A 14,170-nucleotide genomic window follows, 5' to 3' on the forward strand; every position below is an offset into this window, starting at 1 on the left:
AAACAATTTCAATTAATGCTTTTGCTTATGAATAGATGTGAAAACTCAAATAGCTTTAGTACGAAACCAGGATTTGTCTTGAGAGTTCATACGAATATATACAAATTATCAATTTAAAATTCGTTAGCTCTAACAAAATTAGAATCCTGAACTCATAAGCTTCAACAAAGATTACAACGATTACATTTGTATTACATAATCTCCGTGCCAAAGAGCTTCACTTGTTAAGGTTGTTGAACTATCACTGTACATCTCATAACACCTGCACAATTAGCATAGCTAAATATCATTGAACAATGGTGAAAAGAAGGGTGGAAGGGAGAGTGAATTGAATAGCATATCAATATTGTAAAGTAACCCAGCCCACGTAGTGATGGAGCTTGGATTTTCGCTAAAGGGGTTCAAGAATATGAAAGAAGCAAAGAAGATTCAATATCTACTATATATACATAAAAATAATTTTAGCCTTGCAACTTTCAGCAGAATCCCTTGCCCCTACTTGGCTCTGCCCCTGAGCCCACTAGTACTTTGATTGTTAAATTGACACTAATAAGCTTCAAACAGTAACATCACCCTATTATTATTGAGGAGGGGACTGAATTTTCATTTGCAAGCAATTACCAAACTTTGCGAGCTTGTGAACATGATTCTAATTCTCCATATCATTGGTCTACTTTTAATTCTAGCCATTTACTCTAAAATAAAGCTTCAATTTTCGAATGTCAACCTACATTTACAATTTGGCTCTGCTAACTAGGCAATGAAAAGTACTAGTATTGTATAGTAGACACTATCAAGTTTGATTGCAACAAGACATACATTCATCAAATAAACATGTCTAGCAGTAATGACAATAGTTCCAACTTCCAAACCTTTTTCTTTTATTAACGTTGAAACTGCGTCTTGATTTTACAGGCACTTGAAAAGAATCTTTGTAAAAGGGGAACTCACCCTGACCTTCAACTACAAGGGTTGATCTTGGGAAACCAAGTTTAGAGGGCTAAAAAGATAACAAATTGCTATCATTCGGACAAATTCATGATATTGCAGTGAGAGGAAGGCACACAACAAATCAAATTGCTATAGTTCACCTTTTTCTGATTGATTTATGTGGTCATCCATCGACCTTTTGAAACGGACACAAATTTATTAGTTTCCGGTTATGCATTTATATCCAATGTAGTTTGTTTATCTGTATTAAAGATTTTAAGTATGTACCAGAAGTCGACCAATCGGCATCTAACTTGAATCCTACTTCAGATTATCCAATCACTTAATCAGTTCCACTAACAAACTTATCAAAAAAATAATTGAAATAATGCTCAACGCTAAAAGAAACTGAAGTTAATGTCATCCTGTATGTGGTAATATATCTTGTAGATAATGTTCTGAGAAAAACTTGATATTTTGATGGGTGTGTATTGAGGGGGAAAAAATCTGACTAACCAGACTATCAAGGAGTATTTGAATTGCCACGTTGCTTTTCGATTTCTTGCTTTTGTTTCTCAGCAAGTTTATCCAAAGCAGCTTGCAGAGCATCCCGGCCTCCAATAAGCAACCTGGTGATGACTTCTGGATCTCTCTCAAATCGTGCCTCCTCAAACTCCTTTCGGACATTTTCTCTGAGTACATCACGCCACAGGTTTCCTTGAGAGTTGGCCCACATGAAGAACCGGGTAGCACGGATGACATCTCGGTAGAGACTTAGAGCCTCACGGCGACTGCTAGTGAGTCGCTGTCTATTGAGGAGCTCGTTCTCATCATCATCAAGGCTCTTCTCCTTTTTGACCACATGTCTATCCAATAATTCCTCCATAGTGTCTGGACCATGGTGCAGAAAACGATAGTGATGCAAGAGACATCTTGACTTGAAACTATGGCTCATAGCAGTTGAAAGATTTCGGAATTTTTGGATATTAGCAGTCATCTTTCACCTCAGGAACTTGGCTGGTAGGGGCAGTGAAATAAGACTTCAAAAGCAGGCATATTTTATCAAATTGTCATATTTCACAAGAAAAAGCCAGTAGATCAAAGTGAATTGAAAGAAATGATCTAAAGTAAGAAACACGATTCTTCAAAACGTACCAATATCCATACAGAACAGTCTCGAGTTTCTTAAGAATGCCATCAAACACGATAGCAGCAAGAGAACAGAAGTGAAAGAAGCGGTGCATGTCTTGTGGTATGCAAAATACTAAGTGATGGAAAAAACTCCAACTGACTCTCAAGACCCCTTTTTGGGATAAAATAAGAAACAAATTGTACTCGAGATACAATGTGATGGAACAAATACGCTAGCATGTATCTTACAAAAGCAATTTCAATCGAACTAAATACACCTTTCTACTGCAATGCACTATAGGAATAGAGATACAACGAAACCAAAAAAAGGACTTCTCTTTTTCATTTGGCCACTGCGCCGAGAAAGAGCTCAAGGTCAGACAATGAGTGGACTACGGAGAATCTACATACTCGTTCCATTCAGTATAATCAAAATTCAAGTTTTAAAAGTTGCTAACCATAGATTTCAAAGCAAATATATTATTGAACACCACAGAAAAAAAAGAAAGTTAGCAGCAAAAACCAAACTTTGGCACACATTAAAAGAAAACAAAAAGATGAATTAGAATATAAAAGAAGCAGCTCGATGCACTAAACTCCCGTTGCAACACCAACACATAAGACAACAATTTATTCTTCCCTGGCACTTTTTCTAACAGTTGACTTGTTACAGCCTACAATCCAGTTTCAATATGATTGAACATAAAAAGTGAATAAACAAAATGCAATCAACATCTCAGTTAAATCAAACACAATATCATTCAGAAAGAGGTACAGAGCAGAAAAAAATAATTAAAATATGAAGAAAGAACGTAATTTTGAGCCCTAATTAGAGAAAACATTTGAGATCTAACCTGTTTCATAGAAATCTGCAAATTACTGTCTGGAATTAATGAAAGAGAGAAAGAATCTGTTGTTGTTAGCAAGAACACTTTGGGCAGTTAGCATTCTACGGAGGGAAGAGAAATTGGAAAATAGTGTAGGCAATTTCGGGTCTGAAAATGGGTCAAAAATTCAACCCGTTCATATTTCATATAAAATTTCAAGATTAATACTTCTTATTTTCTATTACTCAACTCTCGTTAGTTTGACATATCAATTTTGATTAGAAATATAATTTGCTAATTATACATTTTAATATTGCTATTAAGTATGTTATATATCATTAATATAACATTAAGATTTTTTTAAACTAAGTTATTTGTGTATTTTAGTTAAGCTAAGGATAAATAAAAGAAGGCATAGCACAAATTATTTATATAGAATAATAAAATTACTAAGTATTTTCATAAATAAGATATAAAGATTTAAAATATCTACTTGTAATTCTATACTATCATTTTGTGATTGCAAATATCAGAACGAAAACACTTTTAAATTTTAATTCAGCGTCTCAAATATCAAAAAATATTATTATCAGTAAATTTTAAAAACGGTTCACGTAAAACCTTTTCCATTGAGTTATATGATATCGTCTTCGACTCCCAATCATTTTAACGCCATTAATTAACATTGGTTCTTTTAAAAAAATATTGTTCTAATTTTAGTAGTATTAAAACCATTTCTAATTCGAAAAAGAATTGGATTAGTTTTTTTTTTCTATAATGATTTTAATTAAATAAAATAAATTATTAGGGTTTAAAAGAAGTGTTGGGTGGGGTTTGGGGATGGTAGATAGGTCAGTTACTTGGTAGTTAGCAGCAAATTACTGAACACAGCTGAATCCATGGCCGTCACGAAATCTATGGTACGCTTGAATTTCTGCAGCTATTTCCTCAGCTCATTCTCTTCTCAGAGCAAATTTAGATTCTTCAGCTCTGTTTCAACCTCAGAAATCGCCCTCTGCGGCGACGGCGACGACGGTAAAGATGAAAATGGGGGACCCATATGCCGAACTGAGGTTTTATCTAAAGAAGAAGCTCAAATAGCTGAAAAGATTCATTCTTTAATCAAAGACCATCATCGGAAAAACCCTACAGCTACTCCCACTTCAATTCCCTTAAACCCTAACATCACTTTCCCAACTCTCTCCTTCGATTTTTCTAGTATCTCCGATAACCGGTCCATTTCCCCGCCGGTCGTCAGCCGGGTTATCGAGAAATGCGGGTCGGTTCGCCATGGTATCCCATTTTCACAGGCTCTAGCTTTCTTCAATTGGGCTGCAGCTCGTGATTCATGTGGATCTTTCTTAAATCCCGAGCCTTACAATGAAATGATTGATCTTGCTGGAAAGGTACGTCAATTTGATGTTGCTTGGCATTTGATTGATTCAATGAAACTGAAAAATATCAAAATCCCAATCGAAACCTTTTCGATTTTGATTCGTCGTTATGTTCGTGCTGGTCTTGCTTCCGAAGCTGTTCATACGTTTAATCGAATGGAGGATTATGATTGTAAGCCAGATAGGAATGCTTTTTCTGTAGTTGTAGGGATTTTGTGTAAGAAAAGAAGGGCAGCTGAAGCACAATCGTTTTTCGACAGCTTGAAGGATAAATTCGAGGCTGATGTTGTGTTATACACTAGTTTGGTTCATGGTTGGTGTCGAGCAGGTAATATATCCGAAGCAGAAAGGATTTTTCGAGATATGAAGGATGCAGGGATTCAGCCTAATGTCTATACTTATTCTATTGTGATTGATGCATTGTGTAGGTCGGGCCAAACTACTCGTGCCTATGATGTTTTTTCAGAGATGATTGATGTTGGTTGTCAACCTAATGCTATTACGTTTAATAACCTTATGCGTGTCCATGTGAAGGCAGGAAGAACAGAGAAGGTACTCCAGGTGTATAATCAGATGAAGAGACTATCGTGCGCTCCTGATGTTATCACGTATAACTTTTTGATCGATGCTCGTTGTAGGGATGAGAATCGTGATGAAGCTCTTAAGGTGGTAAACGTTATGGCTAAGAAAGGATGTGAACCAAATGCTTCTACTTTTAACCCTATTTTTAGGTGCATTGCCAAGGCTCGTGATGTAAATGCTGCTCATCGATTGTATGCCAAGATGAAGGAGTTGAACTGTAAGCCTAATACAGTGACGTGCAATATATTGATGAAGATGTTTGCAGAATCAAAATCTACTGACATGGTTATCAAGATCAAAAACGAAATGGACGAGAATGAAGTTGAACCTAACGTGAACACTTTCAAGATTCTGATTTCCATGTACTGTGGGATGGGACATTGGAATAATGCTTATAAATATTTTAGAGAAATGATCGAGGAAAAGTGCTTGAGACCAAGTGAATCGGTTTATGACATGGTTCTAAAACAATTAAGGAAGGCAGGACAACTAAGAAAACACGAAGAATTGGTGGAGAAGATGGTTGATCGGGGATTTGCTACTCGTTCTGTGTAAAAGGCGTTTGGAATGTAGAACATATCAAAGCTTGGAGGAGAAGCCTTTTTCGATCTTGCACTGGTACTCCACTCCTTCACTATTGTCTACTTACTGCTTAGTGGCGAATTCATTTCCTTTTAGTAAGTTAAGCGAAGACCGTTTTACTTTCTGCTGAATGATAACTTAATGAGAAATATCTCGCGTCTGTTGATCTCGGATAAGCAAGGTAAAGACATTAGAGAGTATTTGATCTTGCAGTATAGACTTTAACTCTATCGGGATGTTTTCCCTTCTAAATTTTCGAGTACATTGTTCAAGATTTTGCTTCTTCTTGCTATGTAAGTCAAAGAATGATCAGATGTTTGAATACACTTATCTTGAAATATAAAGTTTAGCATAGTACATTGCATAAATGACATGTCAAATTATATTGATAGTGTAAATAATCTTTACATTGTCAACGTATATAACTTAATTAATCCGTTGGATCGGACCTTTTCAGGGGGCTCATCTGAATCGCTAGCCGCGGCAACGATCTAAACGACTGCAGCCTCTGTGATGATGATTAGCTGGAGTTTTTGTTTTTTTAGCTCCAACACTAAGATTTGGTGGAAATTTTATGTATCTTTTGCTGCCTGAAACCTCTGCAGAGCTTGAAAATGCGACAAGTAAAATGAAGCAAAGGACAATAACAACGTTAATGTTTTTGTTTCCACTTGTTGAAGCCATTTTCTTGGTTATGTTTTTTTTTGTGTGGATATTAGAGACTAAAAATTCGTTAATATTTATACTAATGTTCAATTCTATTAATATTAATAATAGGTAAAAATAGCCTAAGGTAGTACGAATTTTGAGGAATTCCATTGATATTTATTTGGATAAAGATATTTTTTATTCCCTTTTCTCATAATGTTTTGTGGTTCCTCAAAATTTTGATACTAAAAAATAGAGGTTGACTTAAAATTTTAAAGATCTATATTATTCAAAATTTAATCGATTCGACGTTGCTAGCTTTAGTTTTTGTATTGAAACCTCATTTTATTACAAATGTATGTTTCACCAAAATGATAAGAAAATATACGTCTGAAAGAAAAATAGCTAGTACAAGTAAAAGAGCGTATATTCTACAACAGAAATAAAAATATTTTGAGAACTCTTTAACTTATATCATTCACAAATTTTCAATTCGACTCGACCTACACGTATTATTCACAAATTCTCAATCCGAATCAACCTACATGTATCTTTATCATTCAAAAATTCACTTATCTTTATCATTCAAAAACTCACCATACCACTCGATCTATATCTTTATCATTCACAAATTCTCGACTCGACCTACACGTATTATACACAAGTTCTCAATCCGACTCGACCGACATGTATTATTCACAGTTTCTCAGTCTGACTCAACCTATTTCTATCATTTACAAATACAAATACTTAGGTGATCTTTTAAGAAATTGTCAAAGTTAACCTAATATTTTTTCAAATTCTAATCTTTAGCGATGCTATTTTTTTTTTAACCAATAAGTAGAATATCAAAAGTAATATCATACATTTGGAGTACATTTTTTAAAGTAGAATGCCAATAACTTCCTATATTTGAATGTAGTTTATAAATCCATTTGAAGTAAAAGAAGATAAAGAAAAAAATTATTTGTTTTTACTTTTTTTCCATCAGATGATTTAATTTACTTGGGGCGTTCAATTTTTGGCGCTTAAATCAGATGCTTTTGTGGGCTTAATAATTATTCATTCACCTTGCGCGATAATTAAATTTTGAAAATATAATTTGATATGTGTAGTCGAATAAAGAGCGCACATTTAAATTTCTTCCCAAAATAAAAAATAAACATCGAAATTGATTGACTAATTTGGTTATAAGAATGCGTATGTTACTATAGAGATCGAGGAGAAACCAATTATTCATGTATAATCGAAGAAGCAAATGATTTATTAATTCCTCATGTTTATTTCACATAAATTGATACATAACTCTTTGAATAAATCGTCAATATCATATATATCAATTATATTGATACTATAGATATTTCTTACATTTTCAACGTATATATAATAATTACGTGAATCAACTTTTTTAGGGTAGGCTATCTACGTCTTTGCGGCAACGTTTTATAGCACTGCATCCTCTGTGATAATGATTAGGTGGATTTTGTGATTTTTCACCGCTAGTACTTTGGTTTGGTGGAAACTTTATATGTTTTTTACTATCAGAAACATCCTTTGCGGAACTTGAAAATGCGATAAGTAAAATGAAGCAAAGAACAATAACAACATTAATGGTTTTGTTTCCACTTGTTGAAGCCATTTCTTCGATATGTTATTTTGGTGTATATGGATATTAAAAGTTCGTTAATATTTATACTAACTAGTCGTAAATGTTCAATTCTATTAATACGTAAAAATAGACTAAGGTAGTACGAATTTCGAGGAATTCCGTAGAAAATTTGATAGAGACTAATATTTGTTATTCCTTGGTCTCAAAACAATTTGTGGTTAATTACTTAAAATTTTAACAAAAATTAGCGATGCATTGGTAGTTCCTTATATTTGCAATATTGATATATTTCTGGTCCTTTTACTAATTATTGTTTATTTTTAACGTTTTATTTTGTCCACGATTTAGTATATGAACATGGAGGATCGTTAATGCTTCATGTAGGAACAAAGATGATATTGAATCTAAACCTAAAAATAAGGGGTCGATTTAAAATTTATCTGGAAAAAAAAAAGATGCACCAATAAATAAATCAAGAACCAACTTGTCATGTCGATTTTGTTATTGATAAACGAAAAAATTTCAAATTCAATAGAACAAATTATTAAAAGTTCGTTATTGACTTATTGTAACGTTGCTTTCTCTGAGCTAGAACTCGAGATTCGAGAATTAGTTGCCATCACCCGGAGTGTGGCTCAAATTACCATCACGACAACGAGTTAAAGGACTGCAGCCTCTTGTGTAAGGATTTGCTGGAATTTTTGGTTGATTTTTAGTCTCAACATTTGGAGGTGATGGAAATTTTATGTAATTTATGGCATAAGAAACCTCAAAAAAACATGAAAATACAATTAGTGAAATGAAGCAAATTAGAACAATAGAGATATTTTTTGTCTTTTCACTTGACATATTCATTTATTGATGATGGTATATGTGAAAGTTATATGGAGTATAAATAATGCAATTAAATGAACTTGTAACTTACCTTCAAGGTATAGTAATTAAGAAAATTTAGATACATCAAGTATTGGATTTTTTTACTAATCATATTAATTAGAGAGGAACATGAATTGACAGTAAGTAGTAATAGTAATTAACTAATATGAAACGGACGGAGTAATTAATTAAAGGATCTCGTGTTATTTATTTATTAACTGTGCAATATCAAAGGGGTGATTTACGAGAATGATTTTGAGGTGAGCGATGTTGAATCTTTTAACTTCACTTGTCCTAGGAATAAAAAACTTCAAATATAACAATTTTTTTACTTTTGAATTTCGATGTTGAAGGTTTTCTTATGAGGTAAACGAGAGTCAAAAGACCATCTTAAGGTCTTTGGGTGTAATATTCATTATTCCATTCTGATTAACGATATTTTTATTTTCCTCGAGATCAAAATTTTTATGTATTAGACTTACAAGAACACTTAGATAAAATCTTAAATCTAGATAAAAAAAAATTGATTCGTTGGAATTTTGATAATATAAGAATTCGAACTTTTAATTTATAAATTTTGAACTATATTTTTATTTTTATTTTTTACTTACAAAGTTAAAATAATCAAATACAATAATGGAAGCGGGTCAATAGGAGAATCCTTAAAAAACTTTGTTCTAATTGTTTCGAGATCCAATATTCTCCTCTTATCCCAAAGTTTTCCCATAAAATTGTAATTAGATTCTATTCTTCTCCCACCATTCCCAAGATTAAAGACGGATTATAAAATTTATGTATTTCTATAATAATATTATATTAACGTTATATTGTAATAATAATAATAATATAATTTACAATTATGTGTGTACACATATAAATTCATAAAACTACACTATAGATTCGTATGGACAACCAACTAATACAAATTGAAAGAAAGAGTTGTCACTTTAATTTAATTATCGACTTATCATACATTCCACTGTTATAACGATTTTAAGTTAATAATATATGATAATAATATTTTTTATAGTCAAATATTTATAAATATAAAAATAATCCAATATATTCACGTGAATTTATAACTATTCTTATAGATCCGTCCCTACGATCATCACCCACACGAAATTGACAGCTAGTCGAACTTATTTTTAATTATAAAATCTCGTAGTAGGTCAATGCCATTGTTGGTTTTATAATTATTAAGAGTTAACCAAGTAAACGTAAACAATCAACCATTATTATTTTTTCTAATTTATTATTTAAAAACCAAAGGAATTGTAAATCAGAAGGCATCAATTAAATGGTAGTAGCTGCTTCCACGTTACATTACTTATATTACATGTAAGGTTCAATTTTTTATTTATTTATATATATTATGCCCTTCTTGTATATAATTATATAATATGAGTATATATTCATGAGTTATATAAATTTTGTCTAATAGTTCACATTACGTAATATGCTTAGAAATTCTGCAGCTATTAGATTGTAATTGACTTTATTACATCAATATACACGTCTTTTTCTTAATAATAACTATATACATGTATCAAACTCTACAACATCTACCATTTTAAGATATGATAAATGTTTCTTCAGTTTTAATTGTCAGTCTCAAATTTGATATTACAAATGACATTATGTTTATTTCGTATGCTATACTTTTCGATATGGATTTCCTTAATCGAATCAATAAGTTTTGAATGCTAAATAGCCAAAATACATCATATTTTAAAATTTTAACCTTAGAAAAAGCCATATTATATTCATTTTACGAATAAATGTGAGTTTAATAAAGATAATTCTTGAGAGAAACAAAGCGCAATCAAATCATACATAGGATTGTTATCAATCTTGGACAAATAAAGGATATAAAACTTTAGTAATTACATGTAAATGTATATTTTTAAACGTGCAAAAATTTTATACACCAAACAAAACTAAAAAAAATCAAAAATATGCTCTAACAAATTATCAGTACAACATTAAAGAATATGTGAAATATCTTTGAAAACTACGGTCCAAAATCAATTTTGGCTGCTTATTTGGACCCTACCCAGAAACTGCATAATAATAGTTGCCACCAAACAAAACTTGTTGTTAGATGTGAAGTGTGAGCATACACATATCAATTACGTGTATGTACCAAAAATATTACGTGTCCGGTTAAAATAACATTTTCTTTAATTCGATATTTAAAAGAAACTTTAATTATATTTGGATCGTGTACTACATAATCCTTTTGATGCTCCCCATAAGATTTTATAAAATCCTTTTTCTAGTGCATTTTTTCTTCATTTAATAGTAGGGTGATATTAGGCGGCTTTTTATTGTTGTTCTAATTTTGATTTTCCCCCCTAATTAATACTAGGATTGATAATAGACGACTTTTTTTTGTTCCAATTTTGAATTAAGAACGTGACCACAAGGTTACTACAATTTTTTTTTAGTTCTATCTCGAAGGATACGTTCACCCGAAATTCTATCACCAAACTCGATTCAAAATAATATATTTCATTTACCATTTTTATTTCTCAAATTTTTTAAAAATATATATTACGATTTTATTTTATTTTTAAATTCACGTATCTCTATATTTTTGAAAGATTCAAGCAAAATCATTTACAAGTAAATTAAGTATGAGATGAAATAAATCAAGAACAACGAATCAATGAAAAGAACAAGCTTTAATCGTAACATGAATATATATACAGGACTTCATAAAAATAAAACATGTTAAACTAAACTATATTACTTGAATAATTGAATTCTTTAAAAATATTATTACACCTGTATCAGATTCAAGATTCGAGTAACATAGTTTACAATATGATGATTTGTAAACTAATTATAAGCTTAAATCAACTAAACAAAACTTATTTCTTCAATTGAAGAGGATTTGGTTTAGTCATAGTTCTTCTTTTCCATAAATTAATTTCCTTTTTTGGCTCCAAAGTAAAATTTGGTCTATTATCTCTTCCTATTAAAATTGGAGCTGAAAATGGAATTATTACCTCATCTTCATCTTCATCTTCATCTCCGTCGCGATGATAATCGTCTCCATCATCATCGGAATAATATTTCCGATGATCATCAGGTGTAATCTGCACATTTTTCCAATCGAAATTCGATAAATTACCTTCACGACCACTAGCATATTTCCTCATTTGACTCAAACAGGGTGTTGCTCTGTTTTGTACCTCGCATCTCATATTTGTTTCATTTTTATCAACATCATTTTTTCTCCGTCTTTGAAAGATTTTTCTAAAATTGGATGATTTTTTTTCGAGTGATTTTGGGCATTCAATTTTCCTGGGTTTATTGAGTTTCTTCCTCTGTTTGATCTGACCAATGCACGAAACTTTTGGTGATGTTGGTTCTTCTTCCTTTGTTTCGCTATTCGATTTTCTAATTCTCGCTTCAGCTGGAATTATTGATATAATTGGACCAGAAAATCCTTTGTGATTATGATGTAATCTTTTATCTCTACCTGGACTAAAAGGGTGGTTTTGGAATATAACGGTTGCTGCTGCTGCTTTTGGTAAAAATTTCAAAATCATGTTTTTCTTTGGCTTGCTGGGTTTTTCCTTATCCATTGTACAATTTTTTGAACTTTTTTGTTGGTGTTGGTTGATATGAAGAAGAAAAATATCTTAGCTTTTTTGGTGTTGAAATGATTAAATTTGAGATGTTTAGGTTGGGTTTATATAGGGGGTAAGGACTGGATTATTGACTGAGAAAATGTCTAAAGAGTCAAAAATAGATAAATATTGACTAAGCAAAACCACAGGACAAATCAGTGTAATAAATAAGATTTTATTTTATTTTATTTTGTGGAAAATTTTCATAAATATAAAGCTTTTGAAAATATTAATGTTTTTGTCTCGGTGAGATAGAGGTAAGATCTGTAACTCTAGTATATTGCCTGTGAAACTAGACCATAATTATTGTTGATATTTTGTATTCAATCAACTTACACGTTTTAGAATTGAATTTTAAATATTAAGTTTACAAATTTTCAACGCTAATTTTTATAAATTTTAATATTCTTTAGATTATTTGACTAAAATAGGTATTAAACAGCTCTATCCTACTAAAATTAAACTTGAGCAAATTGGAAGATATACTTAATATTCTTTGCCTAGTTAAATTTGAACATGAGATCTTTCTTGTTTCTTGTTCACTTCATTAAGCAAAGCAATTAATAGTTCAAAACTAAGTATTTATTATTGTGTTCGTTTCATATTAATTGTTTATTTTTTTCTTCATATATCTTTTATGTAATTATAAATAAGAAAGAACAGTTTTACTAATTTATTGTTTTAGAAACATTCTTACACTTTTAAAAGTATAAATTGTAAAGATAAAATGTAAAATAAAAAATTAAAAATAACTATTTTTAATAACGTTAATTCAAAATCTTAAAAGGTGTGAAACTACGTGCTAAATCAACTTTCGCCGACATACTAGGAGTTGTTGTCCAATACAAGTTGCCGTTGCTAATTAATTAGTACATTAATTGACCTGTTAAACTTATCAAGTTAAATCCTAAGCATTTTCTTAATCTTTGTTTTACTTTTTCTCTTTTGGATAGCTAGAGAATTAGTGTCACGTAACATAATATATACAACAACAACAATAAAAAGAACGACTCAATCTCAAATTATATTATATTATATCATGCTTCTGATTTGTTTAAATATAAATTCAATTTATTTATCATTAATGAAGCTTACCTAATTGCTTAATTTATTACTATTTGATTGGATAGAACTAAAATAATGAATAATCAAAACCTCCTTTGTCATAACGTTTAGTGGCCAAGGTGAATTCTAGATATAAAATTATAATCAAAATTGTATGTAATATTAGTGATAAAACTAGAATTTTTGTGAGGAATATGTAAAATTTAATATATATGTATGAAAAATATTTTCTTATCAATATGTTTTTCACAATTTTCTTTAAGTAATTTTTCGAAAAAAGATATCTGTAATACAAATACAAACTTAAATTCATGATGATTGTCTCATGAACAAATCCCAGTGAAAAAATATAAATAACCTCAACATTTCTCAACAAATTTTAGTAAGTAACCTTAACTCCGGTTCCGCTGTTCGATAAGCACCTAATTACCTATTGCGATATAATATCATCACATGACTCGACTAGAACATTAGAAAGAGCTCTAGTTGAGTCATGTAATGATAGAACTCACCACCTCAATAATATTTCACTCTCTTCCCATCCTTTACATTTTTTTAAGTTAAAGATTTTTCGTGCGCTTTGAATAAGATCATTTCAAGCTAGATGATTCAACTAAGGGTGTGTTTGGTATGGAGGAAAATATTTTCCATGGAAAATGTTTTCCTAGAAAATGTTTTCTTGGAAAATAAGTAGATTTTGGACTTATTTTCTCATGTTTGGTTGGTGAGTGGAAAATATTTTCCGAAAATGATTTTTAGTGTTTGATTTATGAATGAGAAATTTTTTTTTGAGACATCTTTTATTTTTACTAGAGTAAAAAATAATTTATGACATTGAAAATATTTTTTAAAATCAAAATTATTATTTTTTTGGGGTGGTGGTGG

General features: G+C 30.8%; 3 protein-coding genes across 4 annotated transcripts; 1 reads left to right on the forward strand and 2 right to left on the reverse strand.

Moving 5' to 3' along the window:
- Positions 1-32: 32 nt before the first annotated feature.
- LOC107016215 lies at positions 33-3,089 on the reverse strand. Of its 2 annotated transcripts, none has more exons than XM_015216708.2 (3): positions 2,916-3,089; positions 1,447-1,970; positions 33-262 (listed from the first exon to the last, which is right to left on the reverse strand). In XM_015216708.2, the coding sequence occupies exon 2, from the start codon at positions 1,925-1,927 to the stop codon at positions 1,454-1,456; it is 474 nt and encodes a 157-aa protein (XP_015072194.1). In that variant the 5' UTR covers positions 1,928-1,970; positions 2,916-3,089; the 3' UTR covers positions 33-262; positions 1,447-1,453. The 2 variants fall into 2 exon arrangements, with proteins under 2 accessions (XP_015072194.1, XP_015072195.1); XM_015216709.2 differs by having other exon boundaries at positions 1,447-1,947; positions 2,916-3,088.
- A 591-nt stretch (positions 3,090-3,680) lies between these two features.
- On the forward strand, positions 3,681-6,249 carry LOC107015949 (pentatricopeptide repeat-containing protein At1g20300, mitochondrial). The gene is made up of 2 exons (XM_015216401.2): positions 3,681-5,482; positions 5,904-6,249. The coding sequence occupies exon 1, from the start codon at positions 3,788-3,790 to the stop codon at positions 5,417-5,419; it is 1,632 nt and encodes a 543-aa protein (XP_015071887.1). The 5' UTR covers positions 3,681-3,787; the 3' UTR covers positions 5,420-5,482; positions 5,904-6,249.
- Positions 6,250-11,247: 4,998 nt separating this feature from the next.
- LOC107017126 (uncharacterized protein At1g76070) lies at positions 11,248-12,285 on the reverse strand. Its single transcript, XM_015217399.2, has one exon. The coding sequence runs from the start codon at positions 12,173-12,175 to the stop codon at positions 11,456-11,458; it is 720 nt and encodes a 239-aa protein (XP_015072885.1). The 5' UTR covers positions 12,176-12,285; the 3' UTR covers positions 11,248-11,455.
- Between the last annotated feature and the right edge of the window lie 1,885 nt (positions 12,286-14,170).

Source organism: Solanum pennellii, chromosome 4 (assembly GCF_001406875.1).
Source record: "Solanum pennellii chromosome 4, SPENNV200".
NCBI lineage: Eukaryota > Viridiplantae > Streptophyta > Magnoliopsida > Solanales > Solanaceae > Solanum > Solanum pennellii.